Source organism: Cupressus sempervirens, chromosome 5 (assembly GCF_028749045.1).
Source record: "Cupressus sempervirens isolate cs-2001-9-10 chromosome 5, ASM2874904v1, whole genome shotgun sequence".
NCBI classification, from domain to species: Eukaryota; Viridiplantae; Streptophyta; class Pinopsida; order Cupressales; family Cupressaceae; genus Cupressus; species Cupressus sempervirens.
In genome coordinates, this window is record NC_143122.1 from 455,940,727 (window position 1) to 455,962,846 (window position 22,120).

Consider the following 22,120-nt stretch of genomic DNA (forward strand, 5'->3'; position numbering starts at 1 on the left):
AACCTACATTGGTTACAAGACCCACAACTTGCTTTTGCTTCCAATTCCATAACTTTGTCCAATTGGGTCCAGTGGCCCAAATTAGGTTGACGTAATATGAAAAAGGCCTTCCATTTTTGACTCCTAAATGATCTACCAAAACAAACGGCATTTCTAGATACCTTGTCCGCATTACATACAATATCTCAAAACCGAGACTCGCCCCTCTTGTCTAATTGGCTTTGCCTTATACCCAACTATTGGGAATTATGACATAATCCAATGTTCATGTACACCAACATGAGGAATTTGGACTGTGAATGCCTCTTGTACAACCCCACCTAACTTGACTATCTTGTTTAGGTCTTGTTACCCTCTCCAAAACATTCAAACCCCAACATTACTCCTACTCACCAACTAGTTTGTTCTGATCATAGTAAAACAAGCCTATCATAGCGGGATGCAAGGCCTAGGGCTTGCTCTCAAAATTTTCCATTTGAAATGGCACCTCTATAAGCTAGATATTCATAAAGTTCACTGAGAGACTGGTTGGAGGATGATAGGTCAAAATGCATGATCTTTGTCACCCTAGGTCAAAAAGGGTTTCCAAGCACCTGAAAAAAAGTGCTTGCCAGATACAACAAAGGTAAGATCAGAACTTCAAAGTTAGTGCATTTGAAAGGTGATTCAATCTAGAACGCTACTCCCCAACTTGATCATCAATGCCAATCCAATACACACTACTTTTCATAGGAAAAACACGGTAATTTGCAAAAATGACACCAATTTGATTCATTTTCCTCTCCAAAAATTCAACAAATCTTTTTCTCCAAAAGCCATAAATATGCTTACTATAACTATCCCAAGTGGTCCCAATGACCATTAGTAGTAGGAGATCATTTGGGGTCATTAACTCAAAATGTTGCGTAAAAAGTTGCTAAAGTTGCATGACAACTTTTGACAACAACGAACAAGTTTTGCAACTTTGTGTATTTTCCACTTCTACCCTATCTATGGTTTCAAATGAGCAATTTTTGCAACTTTGTGTTAACAACTAGTGTAACACGGGGACTTGCATCCCCCTCCTAAACCTTGAAGTACCCATTCTCCAGATGTCCCCGCACCAGGTACTTGAGTACCCAAGTAGCCCCACCTCGCCATTCCACCAACCACTGGGATGGGTATTTAAATTTCTATTTGAGTTTTGATTTTTAAATGTTACTATTGGGTATGTAATATGTTACTATGTTGAATGTTCAATTGTTCTAGTTCGTGTTGCAATTTTGCTATGTTCAAGTATTTTAATTTGCTATGTTCTATTGAAACATCATTTCATAACTACCATTTCAACTTCTATATGTATACTATACAACAACCCTCCTTACCCATCCTCCCCTTGCTGTCATCCCTTGGCTGTCCCAAAAATGATGCCCATGTTCCCTATATCCTAGAAACTCGTCCTGGTGTCCTGCCATCTAGACATACCCTAGTACTGGTGTTACACTAGCTACAACCTTCATGAAACCGTTTGGCTATTATTACATGCTTTAGGCCTATTGGGCCAAAATGCCCCTAAAGGACATTTTGGTCCAACTTTGGACTCATCCCTACAACATCCTATTATAGTTTATGGATAAAAGACACATGGGGCTTGTTAGCTTTCCTTCTACTATAATTGGATGAATCCTTATGATTAGCCTCTTTGTTAACCATTGTGCTCTTGCATTAGGCTAGAAGTCCCATACTTGTCTTGGGGACATCTGGTCGTCTCATATTGCTCAAGCCATTTTTGGACTATCAGTGTTAAAAAAATAGGACATACTTAAATTTGAAAAATGGCTGGCTGGTACTCAAAGATACACAAACGAACAATACAAAACCCTAATCTAATCATAAAATAACCAAAAAATGAAAAATAAATCCATTTTTACATTCACAGAGGAGACGAGTGACAAGAGGAGCAGCAGATGGTCAAGGAGTGAACAATAGTTGAACTAGGAGGTTTTGTCATCAAATTTACTTGATTTGGACTCTTAGGTATACAGATACCATCTACTGATTATGGACAGCTATATATAATTGTGAACTCCTAAGTTTACTGTTTAGTAGTTTAGTTTTAGCATTTATACTTCAATATTGTTTTGGATAGATGATTATAGAGTCTGACTTCTATGTTGTTTACTGTTTAGTATTTTAGTTATAATAGAATGCCCATCCTTTACATTTCAATATTTTATGTCATTTCATGTATCAAACTTGGAGCTTTTGGACATTTTTGCTATATGTAAGCCATTTTTTTACAATGAAAGTATTTGAGTTTTGTTATTTTTCTATGTATTGAACTTCTAAAATGTCTATTGTGAATGGTTTATCAATTGTTATGATATGCATACTTGAATTCTCTCTCTCTCTCTCTCTATATATATATATATATATATTCTCCTATTTTTTAATAGTCGTTCTCTTACGTCTTGTCCCCTAAAATTTGTCTCTAAGCCATACCCATACCAGTCCCCGTCCTCTAAACTTTGTGGAACATAGGCTATTTGCATTTGCATCCATGCTTTGAGTAGATACTGATATCTATGTTGAATTTGCATTTTGTGAAGGCATTGCAAATTATTGTATGAATGCTGATTATGTGGAAGCGTCAGAGTTTGAAACCTTTTCTAATTTATCCTCGGTTTTTAGCCATTATAAGACTTTTTGTTTGTGTATTCTTTTTATATCATCTCTATTGCAGATTATGCTGTTATGGTTATTCTTTATTTTTACTTTCTCACGATTAATTATCTTCAGATTTATATGCTATGCAGATATGTTCCTTTTGACTTCCATCACATTTGTGGACACTTGCATTTTGAATGCTTACAACTGCTCTATGAACAGATTGCTGAAGAGCTACAAAAGCAAGGGTAACAAGCTTGGGAAAAACAATCCAATAGATTTTTTATTTTTGGTTTATTTTTCGTAAGTAAGATTGAAGGAAGGGTATTATTTGCATTTTTTTAAAGTTCAACATTGTCCAGTGGAGCAGATTTTTTTTACAGAATTCAGATGGAAAAAGCATTGAGAAGCAAAAAGGAATTGTAAGAGTCAACTGCATTGATTGTTTGGACAGGACAAATGTCACTCAGGTTAGAGAACCGGTCCATTAAAATAGCTGTTTTTTATCAGAAAAGTATAATTATGTTTATTATTTGGAAATCAAGAACAAAAATTGCAACGATTTTATCCATCTGCTATTTTCAGTGGGAACATTTATAGAATAGAAATAGAGATAATAGACTCCACGATTTCTCACTGAAGAAACTTGTCTTATCAAGGAAAATATAGTGATGTTGCAAAACTAGAAAATAACTCGGATACAAAATTTCTTCAATCCTTGAGCATTATTATTGGGTTTGTCCATGCTAGTCACTATATTCAGCCCAAACAGATCTGGGTCCTGGTGAAGGGGTGGATTCAGCATCAATTTATCTAGGGCATGGCCCAAATGGAATTTACTCCTTGATTTTGTTGGCCTGAATGGGTTTGGTCTGTCCAGGGTATGATCTAAGTCTTCAAGGCTTGAAATTTTTACATTTTGTTAATAACCTGAACTTAGAGGAAGATAAGAGAGATCATCTTATATAGTCCATTGTAAATGCAATCCAAAACTGAACCAAAAATGAAAAACCCATGAAGTATTTCTCTTCTTGTCTTGAAACTTCCATGCTGACATTTCCAGGTTTACTGCAGGTTCATGGTAGACCTTCAGCCATCTTGGTGAGTATTCTTTGATATGAGCATGTACCTTCTCTAATTTTGCTGCAACTCGCTTGGTATGGCTGCAAATGAAACTACAATGTATGCTCCCAATTTTATGGGACTTCTAATAGGAATCTAGGACAGTGTTATAGTTGGAGCCGTGGGGATGCATATGTTGGCTCCCTACCTTGTACAGTAACTCCTTAATATTTTTTACCTAATTGTTATGCTTAAGGCTGTTGAAGTTAGGCCAGTGAACATGATACACTTTTTATCATGTTTTCCTCAGCATTTCAGGCTTTGAAAGTGTTGATGAAGCGAGATTGCTGCAAATGTAATTGTACTGTCTGTAAGGTATGTACTTTCCAATGGCAGCGATCTTATATTTATTGGGGGAATGAGTCAAGACTAGACATGTCCCTTCATGGGACATGTCTGGTCGTTAACATAATGACAATTATTGTAATCACACACACACACACACACACACACACACACACACATATTATATAATATCTCTTAAGTCACTAATTTTCTAATATATAAATAATAATATATGTATATATATACATCTCATATATACCAAATATATATACATATCTTCCCTAGTATTTATCTGACTGAAGCTACAAAACAACAACACTCCCTCTTAGCTAGGAAGGATAAACACATGTTTAGGTACTACCTCAATGTAATTTAAGAGTAATGGCCTCTTGAATGTCAAGTCACATGACATTCACCAAGTACTCTTTGAGTAATGGCTTCCTAAATGTCGAGTTGCAAGATATTCACCAAGTACTCTTGAGTAATGGCCTCTTGAACATCAAGTTGCATGATATTCACCAAGTACTCTTGAGCATTGGCCTCCTGAACATCAAGTTGCATAACATTCACCAAGTACTCGTAATTAATCATAAGGTATGTGCACACGTATTGTCAATGATGGTTACCATAGGAACGTTCATGGTTTGTTTTAAGGAACTCAATACACCATGCAAGTTATAATCTGTTATGATTTGTTTTAGACATCATAAAATGTCTATCACAATAGTAGAAGATTAAGTTATTGAAAGATCATCACCTTTCAATAACTCATACAAATACAAGTGATAATCATTTGGAAGTTGTCACTTCCTCATGATGTACATATGGGGTAGGCTCATTAAAATCATGCAGTGACACACATGGATTTTCAGATTCCCTCTGATTATCAATCTTCTGAGCTTCTCATCCAAAGTTGACACAGATGGAGTGTCAAACTCCCTTTGAATCTGATATCAATCCTCCTTTTCCTGCAAGAACATCCTCAAAAAAGATTAAGGGAAATAGCTCTCATAGTACGTCTAAAAATACAAATACTGAGTAGATAAATGTCATACTCAATAATAAAAAATATTGATCGCATATGTGTCAAATCTTAAACTGTCTCCATATGCATCAAATCAGAAAAATGCCTAATGCTTATCTAGACATATGTAAGTAATCTCCGATTTTAGACAACTCATTCTACTATTCAATATTTAATCTTCCTTATACCATTTGATTCATAATATCAAATTATTAAATAGCATTATTTGGATTAATATAAATTTCCCTTCAAAGTAACATTCTTATAGATTTAATTTATATATGCAATGCAATTATATAAATATGCTCTTAGATATAAACATATTATATCATTTTTATAAAGTGGTTGTAAAAAGTAATAATTTTTAATACCTTATTTGCCCCATTTCCCGTTACTTTCGTTTTCACCTTATAAACTCCTGCTATGTGTTGATACTCGATTAGTAATTAAAATAGCAACCAGTCTATTTGCTGGCTTCTAATTGTCTGAACCAACAAAACAATCTCCTCTCTATAAATATACCCATTGTCTATATTGAATGCACACCTAATCTGGGCACGACTATAGTTTCCAGAAGACTATTAATCGATGCCAATCCTATCTAATGATATTGCAATGATATTCCTTCAATCAAATATTAGTGACTATTTTTTTTGCAACCATATCAGTGAGCACGTAGGCGCTTGATATAATTCATACTCATAGAGACCAATATATTAATTGTTGGCAAGCATCAGGCGCTTGATATAATTCATAGAGACCAATATATTAATCGCCGGAAAGTATTAACCACACCAATATATGAACAATCGAGCAAGGGCATGATTCCCTGACATTAATGTTTGATGGTGCTTGATCGCTGATGGTGGATTGTTTATTCCTCCAAAGGCTAACTGGTCCTGCTTAAATATTTGCCCCTTACGTTAACCGTATTCTCCATTTGTGTGACTCTTCTCCTCCTACAACCTATTACCAAGGGGAGAGAAATGGTTCAATGCCTGATCTCACATATAATGAGTCGCTGACTGTTATTAAGACAAAGAACATGTATAGTTATAGGGTCGTTTGTCTCTTATCGTTATTGGTAGTAAATGTGCGTAAGGGTGACATTTGTTTCTTTTGTGGTAATTAGTCTGCCAAGTTAGTTGTGGATCATGCTTTGTTTTTTTTTTCTTTTTATTTTTTTGTTGTCTTTCTTTCCCTGTGGATATGCAATGGCATACACGATGGCAATATCCCAAATATCTGCGCTCGTCTTTGTGAGGGGTCCCTCTTATCCCATGATGTCTTCGGAAAACATTTATATCATGTGCATATCCTAGTCCTTTCATTACAGACTTTCTTGGAAGATTTATTTCACATACTTTGTAATAAAAAATAAGGAGCTCCTCAATTGTATTTCTTCATCACTAGAATTATATTATAAAGAAGGGCAGGGCTTATATCTAGTGAAAAGCCCGTGTCAATGAATAAATCAACATGCAAAGCCATAAGCTTTCCATCACTTTTAAAATTAACCTCTAGTTTTCTGTAATGGGATGTCATCCACCACTTGTGATCATGTTTGATGTATGATTAAGGTACATTCTAACATGACTCTTCAGCTTATATGCAACCAATACACATGTTACTGCAACCTTATTTGACACAAGCTTCTCTTACTGGTTCGATGTCATTGCCAGATATATTTTACTACATCAGAGATTACGGTTTCGGTCAAGACAACAATCAAATGTATCAATGCTTTGTGGTTGTGAGTGGCATATTCTATCTTACATTTACAATTTGGCTCTGATACCATGTTGATGACGTGAGATTGGTGCAAATGTAATTGTACTGATTGTAAAGTATGCACTTTCCAAAGGTAGCGATCTTATATTTATATGGAGAATGAGTCAAGAATTGACATGTCCCTTCATAGGACATGTCTATTTATTAACATAGAGACAATTATTATAATTATATATACATATACGTGTATATATATATATATATATATATATATATATATATATATAAAATATCTATTAAGTTACTAAATTTTCTAATAAATAAATGATAATATTTATATATATATATTTAAGTATATATACATCTCATATATACCAAATATATACATATCTTCGCTAGTATTTATCCGACTGAAGCTACAAAACATCAATAGACAGCCTAGGTGTTTTTCCCTTTATGACAAGAAGTGTAAGAATGCAGCATGTCTATGCCTCAACACCTAACAGTTGACACTTATGCCAAGGATTTGTGAATTAGATTTTAAAACATGCAAGCTCCTTGTGTTCGAATTGTTTCTAATACAAATATTTCAGGCAAATACAAAAATATAAAATGTTTGGTTTAAGATTTATCATTTTAAAATCAAGTCCGAGGCTATGGGAGAAATTGGATTGGTCAATGCTTATTTAGGGTGATAAGAGTCAATACAACATACATATTCATTCTTAACAATTAATATACTTGAATGTTCTATCTAGAGTCATCGACATGTAATAATTCGACTAGCAAAAGGTTAATAAGGCAATCCTAGTTCAAAATCTGTTCTCTGTTAGCCATATTTTTAATAATCTCATATGAAAGAAACTACAATATTATTTGGACAAGACTAATAATGAAAATAATACAGGTGCAACAAATGTGACTGGTGAACATTACAATATCTGATTATTTTGCTCAAAAGAATACTGAATTTCAAATTGGAGTGTAATGTCCCCATGTTTAGCAATATTGTTTCATGAGCTTTTGGTCAGTTGTCAATTTATCCTGTAAACTTCTCGGTGTTCTGGGGAGAACTCCAAACTTCTTGGCGACCGCAAGCTCAGTATATCAGGATTTCTATTTTTGGGAATGAGCCTAGTTAGCCATATGGGTTGCTATGACATTTTCAAAAGTGTTTTTTTGGACTCTTGGGGCGTTCTCCAAACTTCTTGGAGACCATGTCTACTTTTAATAAGTCATCTAATTGGCTTTCATCATCATCTTGCATCTTCAATATTATCCCAATGTGATCAAAGTCTGATTCCAATTTAGGTTCAATGCTTTTGCAACTTGTGCAAGTTTTTGAGTAATTAATTATAATATATAAAATGTTGAGAAATAATAAAAGGATAACATAGGTAAGAGCCTACAACACAATGGTAAAATGTGAGTCTCTTATGTGGGAGGTCTTTGGTTCGAATCTAATTGAACTTAACAAATAATAATAATAATTAAGTAAAACACAAAATACTAATAACGATGATAATAATAATTAATCTTAGCTTCGGCCTCTTATCTGTCAAAAATAATAATAAAAGGATAACATATTGTAATTAGCTCGTCGGAAATGTAATGAAGTATTTTAAAAGTTGGGCGCTTGGCTAATGGGGCCTTTGCACATGAAATGTTCTTATTATTTTAAAGAGCTCATTTTTTAAGCAAAACAGATTATTATAATTTTTGCAAACTCCTTCAAACAAAGCTATAAAAGGAGAAGTCGGGGCTCATTTGTGGATTTGTTAAAGAATTGATACTGTTATGTTGTAGGATCAAATTTGTGACTTCCTCCATAATTTGTTGATGGCAAAAACCCTTTTTAGGTTTCTAGTTTCAGATTTGAGAGATAATCCCCAATTAGACTGGTGCAGTTTCATTTGATTATAAAATTTGTGCAGATTGATGTTTATTTTGGGTTTCTTGCCATGACGGTTTTATTGTTTTCTGATGTGTTATGAAATGAAATTGTGATTTTCTTGTGGAATGAAATAATGAATGATCATATTTGTTTGTTTGGTGTGAAGATTATTTTCCTTGTGGGTATCCCTACATTTTAGGAGGATGTGGCAGTTTCTAGATGTGAGGTTCCACGAGACCATTCCATGGTTTCAGTTTCAGGATGACAGGGTGTGTTCCCTTGTGTCTAGGAGCATCCCTAGATTATAGGGGGAAGGGACTGCCAATTGACCCATCTTGTTCGGTATCAGTCACAGACAGGTGACATGGTTAGTTTCATGTTTATTTGGTTGGTTTGGGCTTTCGGGGGCAAAATGAGGAATATTTTAATATATTTAAGTATTTCTTAAGTTAGCATTTAAATAATTTATAATAAGGCTATTTATATAGCCATTTTGGAGTGGTAAGGGGAATATGGCTTTGCTTGATTAGATGTGCCCTTGTGTTATAGCTCGTTGGAAAGGTCTTGAATTATTATAAACTATTGTCACTATCCAGAGACTTTTTCGGCGCTATGAATTATGATATTTTAATAAACTAATGTTTTTCTTCTAGCCTGGACGCCTTTATTTGGGAAAATGTTATTTTATTATAAAGTGCAAAGTGTAATTCTCATTTAGTGTTCGATTTGCACTTGAGAGGAGTTATAAGGAGATGAAGACCTAATTGTTCATTATCTTTTGGCATTGGAAACTTATGAATTGTGAAATTGCTTTGGAAGGGTGATTTTGTGGCTTGGGACGAAACCCTCAAGTCTAGACTGTTGGGACGCAAACCTCAACAGGTCTTGGTGAATTGGAGTTGTATTTCATTGCATTCAGATTGATAGAGGAGGTGGTTAATTTATCTTGGCATTATCATTTGAGTGGAGTAGGGCACTTGCAGCTAGGTGGCCAACTTTTGGCAATAGGCATTTCATTGCAGTAGTTCACGTGGGGGTTGGAGGAGGTCTTTTCTTCATCATTGGACACCATAGTTTCCCTTTGGCATTGGATGGTTCATTGTAACAATTTCTTTAGGGTTGAATCATTCTCAAATCATCTCCCTGTAGTTCTTGTTTAAGACAGTATTGTATATTGGCAGTGATCTCTTTGAAGTTAATATATCAGATTGCTGGTTGGTTTGGGTATGTACTATTTCAGAATTCAGTCATGATAAAATTTGTAGCATATGTTTAAATTTCCTAATTGAAAAAACAAGGAAAAGAAAAAAGAAATCAGAATTCAACTAAGATCATTCAGTGGTAACAATGCTAGTCATAGATTCAGATTTTGAAGCAAATGGTAATTTCTATGGTCACCGGAATTGGGAATCTTTTAGGTTAACTTTGTGATTGTTTGATGTTGTAATAGGCACATGTTAATGTTAGTTTTAGTCCACTACAACATTCATAATCAAACACTCAATGTTTCGAAGGGAAACACAAGATATTCAATTCTCTTGATATAAAGTCACTTCTTATGCTAAGCCTACAATGTAAGATCACAAGGTGATTTCATAGTTCTTTTTACTGTGGATACTTGCTCAGTTAAAATGATGTGATTTGCGGGATCATCGAGGGGACTTACGCTAGTTCATTCAAGACATGTCAACTAGACTCTAATGATGGCTTTATGATGTGCAATGAAAGTATGCTTTTTTTTCAACTCTTGGATACTACTTTACCTCTAACGATGAATGCACGAAAATATTGATGTACTGGACTCTACTAGGTGTAATCTTGCCAGCGACTCCACCCACCTTGTGCAAGCTTGTATGGTAGATATGAAAGATTTTCAAATCAATATTTCACCTTTAGTCCCGTCAATTGTGTGCAAAGTAAAGATTCCATATAAATTAAAGTTATGGTTTTTTTTCATCAGTTTACCACACAAGGTAATTCTTACAATCCATGAGAAGCTAGTGGCCCAGATTTGTTTGAGTCTAACAAGTAAACATCCAAAATCCCTTCCATCCACGCAATCTAAACTACTCAAAGCAAAATGTACTCTAACAACTTGGAATGAAATTTGATCTAACAACTTGTAATGGAAGTCTATTCTAAATGAGAGATGTAGATAACCATGGAATGATGCAAAACTTGATCTGGAAAGTAGAGCGAATTTGGCATTATATTGACACCAATTCTCAAAAAACTCCCTTCACAAATAAGAGGGGTGGGGTTTAAATAGGAACCCCAATTACAATGAATGACCAAGATTGATTCAAAATCAAGGGCCCAAATTAATCCATTAAAAACCTTAATCGGGGGAACCAAAAGTAGCCAATAGAAATGAAGCACCACAAAATAAGCCAACAAAAAAATTCAAAGGCTTGAGGACCAATAAGAAGGAAAGAAGCCACCTATTCATCATACAAGTCATCACTTAATATGTAGACTTCCTTCCCCCTCTCCCTTGTAGCAAAATCAAGGAACTTAAGAAATTATTTGCTAAGTTCCTCCATGTCAATACAATGAAGGTTGCCATGTGGCATCAACATAACCTTCAATTGCTCCATGTTTGTGTCTAGTGTGTTATCCCAATTCGAAGAATGCCATTGTAGATCATTAATAGGGAGCATGAGTGAGAGGAAGTCATTCAAGTTACTCTCCTCAAGACAATACATGCTTGTGAAATAAAGTGATTCCAACCTCTCCACTAACTTTCCAAATCTAACTCACTAGCAACATCAAAATCAAGATCAAGCAGCTCCTTGATTACAATAAAGACCTTCGAATGTATCCCCAAGATATGATCTTCAATATCACCGCCTTGCGCGCAAGCCTATTCATATGTAGTCTTCTTGGTAATCAATGAGACATACCAATAACCAAAGTCATAGGTGTTCCCCTATCAATGACTCCCTCAAGCATCAGGATTGATGCGGGGATTGCTCTTAATGCTTTGAGACAAGGATGACCTTTTGTTTAATGGGCTCAAATTCCTTCCATATTTCTTCTGATCCGTGAGCCTTTTCTATAATTATGGTAGTCTTTCCATGCGCTCAAACCATCTTCGTGAGAAAATCCTCTGCTTGCCCTCTAATATCTCCTACCCATTTTTTTGCTATGTTGCAAGCCCAACGAGAACCTTGGGACGTGGGAACATACAGGATAAGTGTTGTATCATTATGCCTTGTTGGATTCACATATTTGTTTACGATTTCTTTCAACATCAAATTTCCTGTCATCAATGCATCATTTTCTTTTGTTAATTTACACACTCTTTCTTCTATAGCATTTGCGTTGCTCCTCAATTCCTCAAACTCTTGCTTTTTAGTCGCTGGTCCAATATTGAGTGAGAAGGTATGATACTCATTAGGAGTGATCTCATCCCCATTCTTACCGCCTCTAGGAATAACCAAATACACAATGCAAGACCCTACCTCATCCCTAGCGATCCTATGAATCTTCTTTGCTGGTACAGGCTCCCTTGCTTTCCCAATTCTGCTAAAAAATGTGTCAATATCTTCAATGGAGGAACCTTTTCTTTTGTTCTTTTCTTCATGCAAATTTGGGATAAAAGAAAGTAACCTCTCTAGAAGCTTCTAATTTTGGCCTCATTAATTTTTCCCTTTAGAAATTAAATAGGAAAATAATGCTCTCATAGGAAAAACAATCCATGTTGGGATTCTCAAATTTACCCAAGTCCACAACTTGTATGGACTTAAAAGTATATCCAAACTCCATCTCTATCCATACAAGGCGGGGAAAATTGACCACAGCTTGGATAGTATTCATCTTTTACGTAGAAAAAAATTTGATCTCGTTTTGCCATCACAAGGGGGAAAATCGACCTAGTATGGACATTCTTGGTACTTGGAAAAATTTCACGAAGTAGCTCTTAGAGGGAAAATCTACCCTAGTCCAGACATTTCAACCACTTCAAAAGAAAAATTTCACATTCTAAACTTCCCGTGAGTGAAAAATCACCTTAGTTAGGACAAATTTGATACTTTGAAAAATTTTCACATTCCAAACTCCTCTTGAGGGAAAACTCACCCTAGTTAGGACAAATTTGATATCGAGAAAATTTTCCACCTTCCAAACTCCTCTTCAGGGAAAATCACCCTAGGTAGGAAAAATTTGATACTTAAGGATAAAATTCCACCTTCCAAATTCCTCTTGAGGGAAAAATCACCCTAGTTAGGACAATTTTGATACTTAGAATATTTTTTGGAATCCATACTTGCCATCTAGGGAAAAATGGCTCTGGTTTGGACAATTTCCAGGTTCCCAATTTCCTCCAAGGGAAAAGGTACCCTTGTCTAGACAATTTCTAGACTTAGAGAAAATTTTCAAGTCCGCACTTGGGGACAATTACACTTTGTCTGGATTTTTCAAACACTTCAAAAACTTTCAAGCCAAGATCATCCAAAGTGGTGGAAATTCATAGTATGCTTAGATTTTTTTTTTTGAAAATGTTAAATTAAGAAGGGAAATTCATGCTGAGTCCAGATCTTGATCAAAATATGAAGGGAAATTCATGTATAGTCCGGATTTTGATCAAAATATGAAGGAACATTCTGTATAGTCTGGATTTTGTGTAATTTTATAAAGAAAAAATGATTTTACTTGGGATTGTAGCCATTTTGAACATTAAAAAAAGCATTTATATAAGGATTTTAAAGCCCTTATGCATGAAATGTGCCTTTATATGGAATTTCAGACTAATTGACTAGCCAAAATTTAAATACTCACTAGGATTTTACGTTTAACCCATTATAACATGACCTTGACAAACTTCAATTTCAATGCTCTCACCATAAAATCACAACTTGGCCATTTGGTTTTTTAAATACCCCTTAGTCTTTTAAAGCTATAAATTGCACAATGCAATGCTAAAATTTGTCGAATCTAACAACTACGAGAAAACAGGGGGGGTCCCTATTTGCAATGGGGTTATGGTGTTAAAAGGTCACAACAACGCATACTGTAGAGTTTCAAGAGGATTTATACCTGTTGTACTTGTCAATTCAATTTCAGTTAAGATTGGAATTCACTTCTAGATTTGGAAGATAATCCCCAGCTAGACTGGTGTGGTTTCATTCGATTATAAAAGTTGTGTAGATTGAAGTTTGTTGGAGGTTTGCTACCATGAAGGGTTTTTTGTTTTCTGATCTGTTATGAAATGAAGTTGTGATTTTCCTGTGGAATGAAGGAGTGAATGATTATGTTTATTTTATTGGTACGAAGATCACTTTCCTTGCTGGCTGTACATGTCCTTGACAGGCCTACCATTCCTATCATCACATGGGAGAAGGATATTCACTTTAATAGCCGCCTAGAGTGATAGAAAAATGATCAAAGTTTAGGCTTCTATTTTGGTTTTAAATCCATTCTGGCCATGGGAGATTTGAAGGTATATTATGAAGCATTAGTGCAGGTCATATGACCATGGTGCTGGCTGCACATTGCAGACAACTGCATGTGATTCTATCATTATTTTCCCTTCATTTGGTATTCTTTGCAGCTTGGTTGGAGGTGATGGAACCCTGATTTATAAAATCAGGACTTCCATTTTGAGTATCACTTTTTCATTTTGTTGTTGATCTTTGTTGATAAATTTTTGTTGGATAGGGGTTTTCATTTGCACAGGATAATGATCGAATACCACGGTTTGATCAATCAGAACCAGATTTGTATTAATTGAATATGGAAGCCTAGAATACAAGTGGTTTTGGGGATTTACATTCATATGCAGGATTTGATGGGGCAAAAGAGAAGATACTGATTATAAATGGGATTATACAGATGCAGTTGTAAGTTCCTATAGTGAAGAGAAGTCATCAAAGGACATATATAGCAGGTTCCAAATCATTAGGAGTATGCAACACATTAGAAGCAACACTGTCTCCAGACAGGTTTCAGAGGAAAATATTGATTTAAACAAAAGTCTTGTTTCATGCTAGATTTTGTTGCTCCTTTTCCAAAAGCTCACACTCAGCCATATATGAATCTCAGTTATTGCTCAGAAATATGCCGTTTTGAAACATGAATTTGTGATTTCATTTGTTTTTATGATTGTACATTCAAGGAGAGTGAATGGGATAAATTTTTGAGATGCTCCATGATTGTTTCTATATATGGTACTATTGGAAGCAAGTTTTAGTTTGGATATTTATTACAGACCAAGTTACTTATTAATTGTGACATCAATATATATTGAAGCAGTGACGGAGGAGTATGCAGAGCGGTATGGTAGAATGGTACAAAGATTGCTCACTAAGTCAACAATTATGTGTCGTTAGAATATATAAAGCGAGAGAATTCCCCCGTGATGATCGCACAGTCAGCAGAAATATTGATTGGCATGATGTTCGGGCACAATTAAAAGAAAATAGGTATATCTAAAACGTCCAATCAAGGAGTCCAGAAAGACACGCACCAATAAGACATTGAAATAGAGGTCTCTATATTGAGTAAAAGGAGCAAGAAGATTGAGAGTTTGCATCACCATTTTCATCCATGGAAAGTTTTACAGCTGGAAGATGTCAACAATTATTGGAAAAGCTCGATACATTATCCACGATTATGTCTGGAGAATGTATGCGGAAGATGAAGACTTTCACCTATCATTAATACATCAATATATGCAGCATCGACATGTCCAAACAAAAACACAAATGGTGTCAAGACCTTTTGCGTAGAAATTTGTAGGTTGAAAGGATAGCACTAGGAGCGAAGGTTCCATCCAAATTTGCAGAGGGCATGAACGTTTGTAGTTTTCCATCCACGATAACGGAGATTTCATTACCTTTCTTTCACAAGGTCTGTAATATGTCAGAGTTGTGGCTCGAGCATTGTTCAGACAAATGCACCCTTGGCTCTCAAGCGGAAGACAATTTGAGGAGAAGAATAAACAAAGAAGAGATCCAACGAAAGAGAAGAGCAAATACGTTGAGTGCACAAGATATTTTCAATGCCTTTGTCAGAATCAGGAATTGGAATGTCTCGCAAAGATGTCTTCTGTTACCTTTCGAACTAAAGGCTATACCCAAAACCATGGTTTTTGATAAATGCATAAGGATTTGAAGGCGCTTGTAAATGTGGAGCAGAAGAGTTAAAGCTTCAAGCCCAGTACAGTCGATATCTTAAAATATAGTACACCAAACTATCGATCATATTAAATCAAGATTACATTAAGTATTTAATATTGATTGGTTATTAGCTAAGTCGTAAGGTTCGAGTTCAAATTCGAGTTCAGCAACTATGAAATTCGGATAAAATTCGAGACCTCAAAAAAGTCGGAAAAAATTCGACATTAAATTCGCCTATATAAATTAATTTTTAAAAACTATACATAATAAATTTAAATTTAGATAAATATTATACAGAACAATATTGTAACTTAAATTGAAAAATTATATCTACTACTATTTATCACATAAAATATTAATATTATCTATATATAAAAAACACTATATAAATAATAATAATGATGATGTTGATAAGATAAAAAAATAAAATAAAAATATCAGTATATATAAAACTAATAATATTAACATATAAAATAATATTATCTAAGCATATAAAACTATAGTATAAATAAATAATATTTACCACTTTTGATTATATTTTAATTTGAAGTGCGCTTCAGATATATAAACTTCATAACATTAAAAATTAAAGATGTACCCGACTGGCATTACAATTATTATTATACAAATAATAAAAATAATATTAACATACAAAACAATATAATTTTAATATATAAAAATTAATTACGGATAAATAATTTGGAGTAAGATCATTCATGCATTCTATTGAAATCTGGACTTTATTTGATCGTGTTTGAAGCTGATTCAGAGGAGTATATGCCGTTCGATGAATAATGTCTTCTGCTTTTCGTCCATGCCATAGCGTAACGTGAAACCTTTTCATAATGGTGCTCATAGAGACGATAAGAACAGAGACATAAACCTTTGTGTAATGGTGCTCTAAGAGACGATAAAAACACGGACAGGGAAAAAACACAGATTAATGCCTCTTCGTGTAGGTTAAAAAATTCGGAAAACCCTTGAAGACATTTTATTGAAGACTGCTTGGTATATCTATACGAATATTAGGCGAACTTTAATGAATTTTTTGTTGCTATTTTGAAGTTCGCGGAATTTCGAACCTGATGGTTGAAATTCGCCAAACTCTATGACTAAGGTTATTAGTTATGAAGAGGTGTGATGGTTAATAATGCCCTTCCATCCTTTATAAATAGGAGATGTAAGATTCGGACAATTCATATTCATATTAAAAACTTTACATAGCCAAGTTATATATATATATATATTCACTTTGACATATTTTATTTCTTTCATTGGTAAAGAAATGGTTTTTTGAACTAAGCTTGTGGATTGTGGATTATCGAATAAATTCTTGTGCGATTCTAGAGTCAAATTGTATCGGATGGATCATCCGCAAAGGGTGTCTCCAATGCATTTTTATTTCTAGCATGATCGGAAAGAAATATATATTTTATTTGCATGAAGCTTTAGAGTTAAGATATTATATAATTTTGTCTTTTATAATTATTATTTTAATTTTATAAATAATTTATATGATAGATAAGTGGACAGGATCAATTATAGCATTTTAAAATTAAACATTATAGATATTGAAAAATATTTAATTGTTTCCGAATCTATGTCTAGTTTGTCTTCAAACCACAAGAGTTAAAATACATTCTAGACTATTTTAAAATTGCTTCCATATATTTGATCCGTAGCATCTTGATTACTAAATTGTTTATAATTGATGTGCGTAGAATTTTATATAGTTGTATATTTTAAACTTATAATACTGACTCTATCGCCCTTGGCACTGGTCTTTATATTTTTAATAATTCGCATCCATACACTGGCAATTATTTCATATCTTGTCTTTGAAGAATTAATATATTCATTTGGTGCATTAATCTATACTTTTATTTAAAAAGCATTCATATATTTATTTATTATTCTCAATTCATGATTTGCAAATTTAAAGTTTTCTGTATTTCTTGTCGTTAGGAAATCTTTTATTGCATTCACATTCTAATTGATCTGCTATAAGGATCTTGGATTTGAGTGTTTTATCCAGGATTAGGTGCACCCACCTTCGCCCTATAGAGCCAAAAGCGTAGGGGATTTGGATCGCATTGATCAATCCCGTCAAGTTGGCCTTAACCGGTTGGATATCCCAACATCGAGCAGGCAAGGCTCGTAGGATTCTAATCTGCGGTTTTGGGAACCAACAGGAGGGATTTAGACATAGAAGTGTTGATTTTGATCCTCTGGGGTTGAACTTTCCTAGTTTGTGATGGGTGGATATTTTGCAAGTAACTGTTTATGGAAATTCAGTTTCAAAATGGGATTACCAACTAGAATGTGTGAGACAAAGTCTATCCTACCTTAAAGGGAACGCTCACCTTTTTCACCATTCCTTGGATCAACTCAAGGTAAGCAATAAGCTAAGAGATGCTTTAAAGGGTGTTACCAATACTTTTTCCTCTATTTTTAGGAAAGATTCTTGTTACTTGCAGAGGGGGTAATGGGCAAGATGGATCTCTTTAACTACACTCTATCTAAAAGCTGGAAACATTGATACTGATAAGGTCACACCAATTGACAGACTGATTGAAAGTGTACTGACTTAGATCTGTGTCTAGTTTTTTCTATACTATAAGAGTAACTATGAAGCTCATAGACTCCTATCTAGTTCTTTAAAGGTAAATCTCTACTATTGGGGCACATGGACTTCAAGAAGTAAATGATTTCTACACTACAATCCTATAAGTTATTTCAGTACAGAAACATGAGTAAATAGCTCCAAGTTTTGGTTTGTTGATGCAAATGCATGTACAAGATGATGGAAATGATGTTGCAAATGCATTCTTAAGTGCATATCTCACTTCTCCAAATGATTTTCATGCTTGAAAATGCCTTCCCAAGAGAAAATCATGGTTTGAATGTTACATTACATGTGCATGAGAGAGTGTCAAAGTGTTTGCAAATTATTCTCTACACTAATGTCTAAGGAAATTGGGGTTCTCCAAACATTTTGCATATTCCAAATGAAAGTCTTGCTTCAAAACGTGGTTTCCCAGCCCTATTACATGTCTAAATTGGGGTTTGAAGAAGTCATTACATGTGTTCTGGAAGATATACATGTTCACCCAAAAAACCTCTTTGCCTCAAATCTTGGTTTGCAAGGCCCTTTACATGGCATGTTTTTGCCTTAGAATGTCCAAATTGTGTTTTAGAGAGGTCATTACATGTTTTGGAGAAGACATGAATATGTGCCTTTTACCCTTTGCCTTTGAATCGGGGTTTGGAAACTAAAATGCATATTTAAAATATGCAATGTAAATGCCCAAGTCCCAACGTTCAAGCATAAATTGGGGTTTGGAGAAGTCATTACATGATTAAAATAACCTCTCTAAGGAAAAAATGTGGTTTACAAGTTTGCATTGCATGTTTCAACAACACGTATTTGGCAAATTGTGGTTTGGAGAACCATTTACATGTTTTACATTTGCCTTAGTATGCAAATTGTGGTTCTTGGATGCATTTGCATGTTTGTATTTTGCAAGCATTTGGCAAACCTTGGTTTACAAACGCATTTACATATTTTATTTTGCTCAAAACTTCATCTCCATGGAAAATCATGGTTCTTGGATGCAAATGTATTTTTGTATTTTGCATGCAAAGACCAAAATCGGAATCTGGAAAATGAAATACATGTTTTAAAATGCATGTAAAACTACCCAGCTTGTTGTTTTGCTAAGAAACAAGTGGTTTACGAGCCAAAAACGTGGTTTGGAAGGGCAATTAAATGTATTTCATTAAAAAATAATATGTAATTGACTTGCATCACTTAAAGTTTCTATTTAGCTCATGTCTTTTGATTCACTTAAGTGAATCTCACTTTAGAGGGTCCATTACATATTTACTGTAACATGTTATACATGTTATGTGTAAATATGTTAAAAAAGAGAGATTTTTCACTTAAATGTTTAGGTTAAAACATTAAAGTAAATTTCAACATTAAAATAGACTGTAAAGTGCACTTTACTGACTTAAATCACTTAAGTTATAAATTAAAGTGAAACTCAACATCAAAATATAACATAAAGTGCATTATAATGACCTAAATCACTCAAGTTATAAATAAAAGTCAAAAAGTAACTTAAAAGCATAGCATTAGTGATTTTAAGTCATATATTTTAAAATAAATTATAAGATTTAATATTTTAAATATGCAGTAGAGGTTCTAAACCCCACATTTTGTGAACTAAACCTTTATAACTTTTGACTAACAAGTTCAATTAAGCCCCAAGATATCTTGAAATGAGGGTGTGATGAAAAGCAAGAGATTGAAGGAAACAAAAAGACAAACAATCTAAACAAACACCAAAAAAATGCCAAAGAGACTTTGAGGGCCTCAAAATTAAGTATAGGTTAACAAACTGAAAAATCGTAAAAGACTTGATGAGAACCTTTAGTAAAAAGACTCAATATATGAATTGGGAATGACTGATTGATTAATCTTTGCCAATCAAATAGTGAGTTACCTTAGAGAAATATGAAACTTAATTGGAAAAGTTTCGTAGTGTTGCCTCTATTTTGTGATGACAAAATGAAGAACAATAGCTGGCTTTGTGTGGGGAATATAACTCGTTTATTCTTGGAAATAGAGTAACATAGAATCCAATTCTCTAAGTGCTTTTATCCATTTCATTGGACTATTAAGTTAGGCGATCAAGAATAAGAAGACTCTAATGTGACTAACACAAAGAAAACCTAGGTAAAATATAACTCACTTGTGCAAGCGTACTTATTAAAAACAAAGAAAAACCTACCTAAATAAAACTAGCTGATAATGCAACTTTTAGATGAAACCATTTACTGGCTCTATGCAATAGCTACCTTTTTTCAACAGCTTGCAGTACCTTGAATGTTCACAAGCGTATTTATATAGATGGAACATGGACAACTAGAGCAATGATGTGAATGCTTGATGTAACACCTCTCGGATGAGATGGAAAAATTCAGCTTTTTGAGATGAATTCTGTATATTGTTTCTCCAAGATAGGTCCATGAATCAAAACTGCTCCTTTAGAACTGAACATGGTTCTTTTGCTTCTCCTTCAATAGTATTTTCCTATTCAGGTACATGTGGAATGCCCAACTTTCCGTTGGCTTCCAACGAAGTTAGATGTCAGATTGGACATCCCCTTGATTGAACAAATTTTGGATTTTTCTTGCCAATTGCAAGTTGCTTGACTGGTTCATCAATTAGTAACACCTTAGGTTGATCAAGGAAACCTTGCTCATGTGATTTTAGTGATGACATGACTGTATTGCCTACCTCAACATACAACTCACAAACTTTTGACTTTGGAAAGTCTTTATTGTTTATGATAAATTCTTTTGCAAGCTCTAAGATAGAACATTTATGCACAATGTACTCAAGTTTATGACCTTGAGACACAAATACATCATTTTCAGCGTGATCAAAACTTGCTTGCATGTCCCCTTTTAAAATGTGATTATTTTGAACCCTGGAAGAAAAGTTTTCCTTCCTCATCTTTTCATCATTGGCCTTCCGAGATTGTGTACACCAGATATGAGAGTTGCTAACTATGTCTTCTTCCTTTTCTTGGAAGAGAATAGCAAGATCACTAGCGTCAAATACAAGATGCTTCACTATTGTCTTTCCTAATGGTTCTTCAATTGCAAGTTTTTTTGATGGTGAAACTAACTTTTGCTGATTCCCAACAATAGAACTATGAGGAACAGTTGGAAGAGGCTTCCTTTGTACATCTTCGTGAGGATCAAAGAACATACCTTGAGCTATTTTCTTTTTGAGCCTAGTAATTCATTTGCTAACCTTTGCACTACATGATCTGTCCTCGTGCTAGAGGAAGATGAATTGGAAGATTGATGACTTTCTTCAAATCCACTTGCTTTGCTTCTTATCTTCCCAGCAAGAATAAGATCATCTTCAATTTCAATCGCCAATGTCTGTACAATTGCAAGAGTAGCTAGGGCTTCTCTTCTTAATAGAAAACTGACTTGAGGAATTTGAGCATTGACAAAGAAACACTTCAAATTTGCACTTCTAGGTTGAGCTACAAGTGGACTTCTTCGTGCTAATTTGTTGAAATGAACAACAAATATATGCATAGGCACTGAGATGACTATTTCAGCTAAGTAAGTTGGGCCACCAATGCATGGGCATCTTTAGGAGGTGTGAACTTTTCCTCAATCTTGGCTATGAGAGTAGCCTAGTTTGTGATAGTACGTGATGGTAAATGACAAAACAAATCAACAGCCACACCTTGGAGAGTTTCCATGAACGAC

The 22,120-nt window shown here is 34.3% G+C and overlaps 1 protein-coding gene across 2 annotated transcripts in view; it reads left to right on the forward strand.

Moving 5' to 3' along the window:
• LOC149556744 (phosphoinositide phosphatase SAC8-like) overlaps window positions 1-22,120 on the forward strand; it is a 113,881-nt gene that overhangs the window by 68,695 nt on the left and 23,066 nt on the right. For both annotated transcript variants that reach the window (XM_089831261.1, XM_089831260.1), the window contains exons 14-15: window positions 2,796-2,894; window positions 3,017-3,116. In XM_089831261.1, the coding sequence (XP_089687387.1) occupies window positions 2,796-2,894; window positions 3,017-3,116 (199 nt within the window). The remainder of the gene's footprint in view (window positions 1-2,795; window positions 2,895-3,016; window positions 3,117-22,120) is intronic.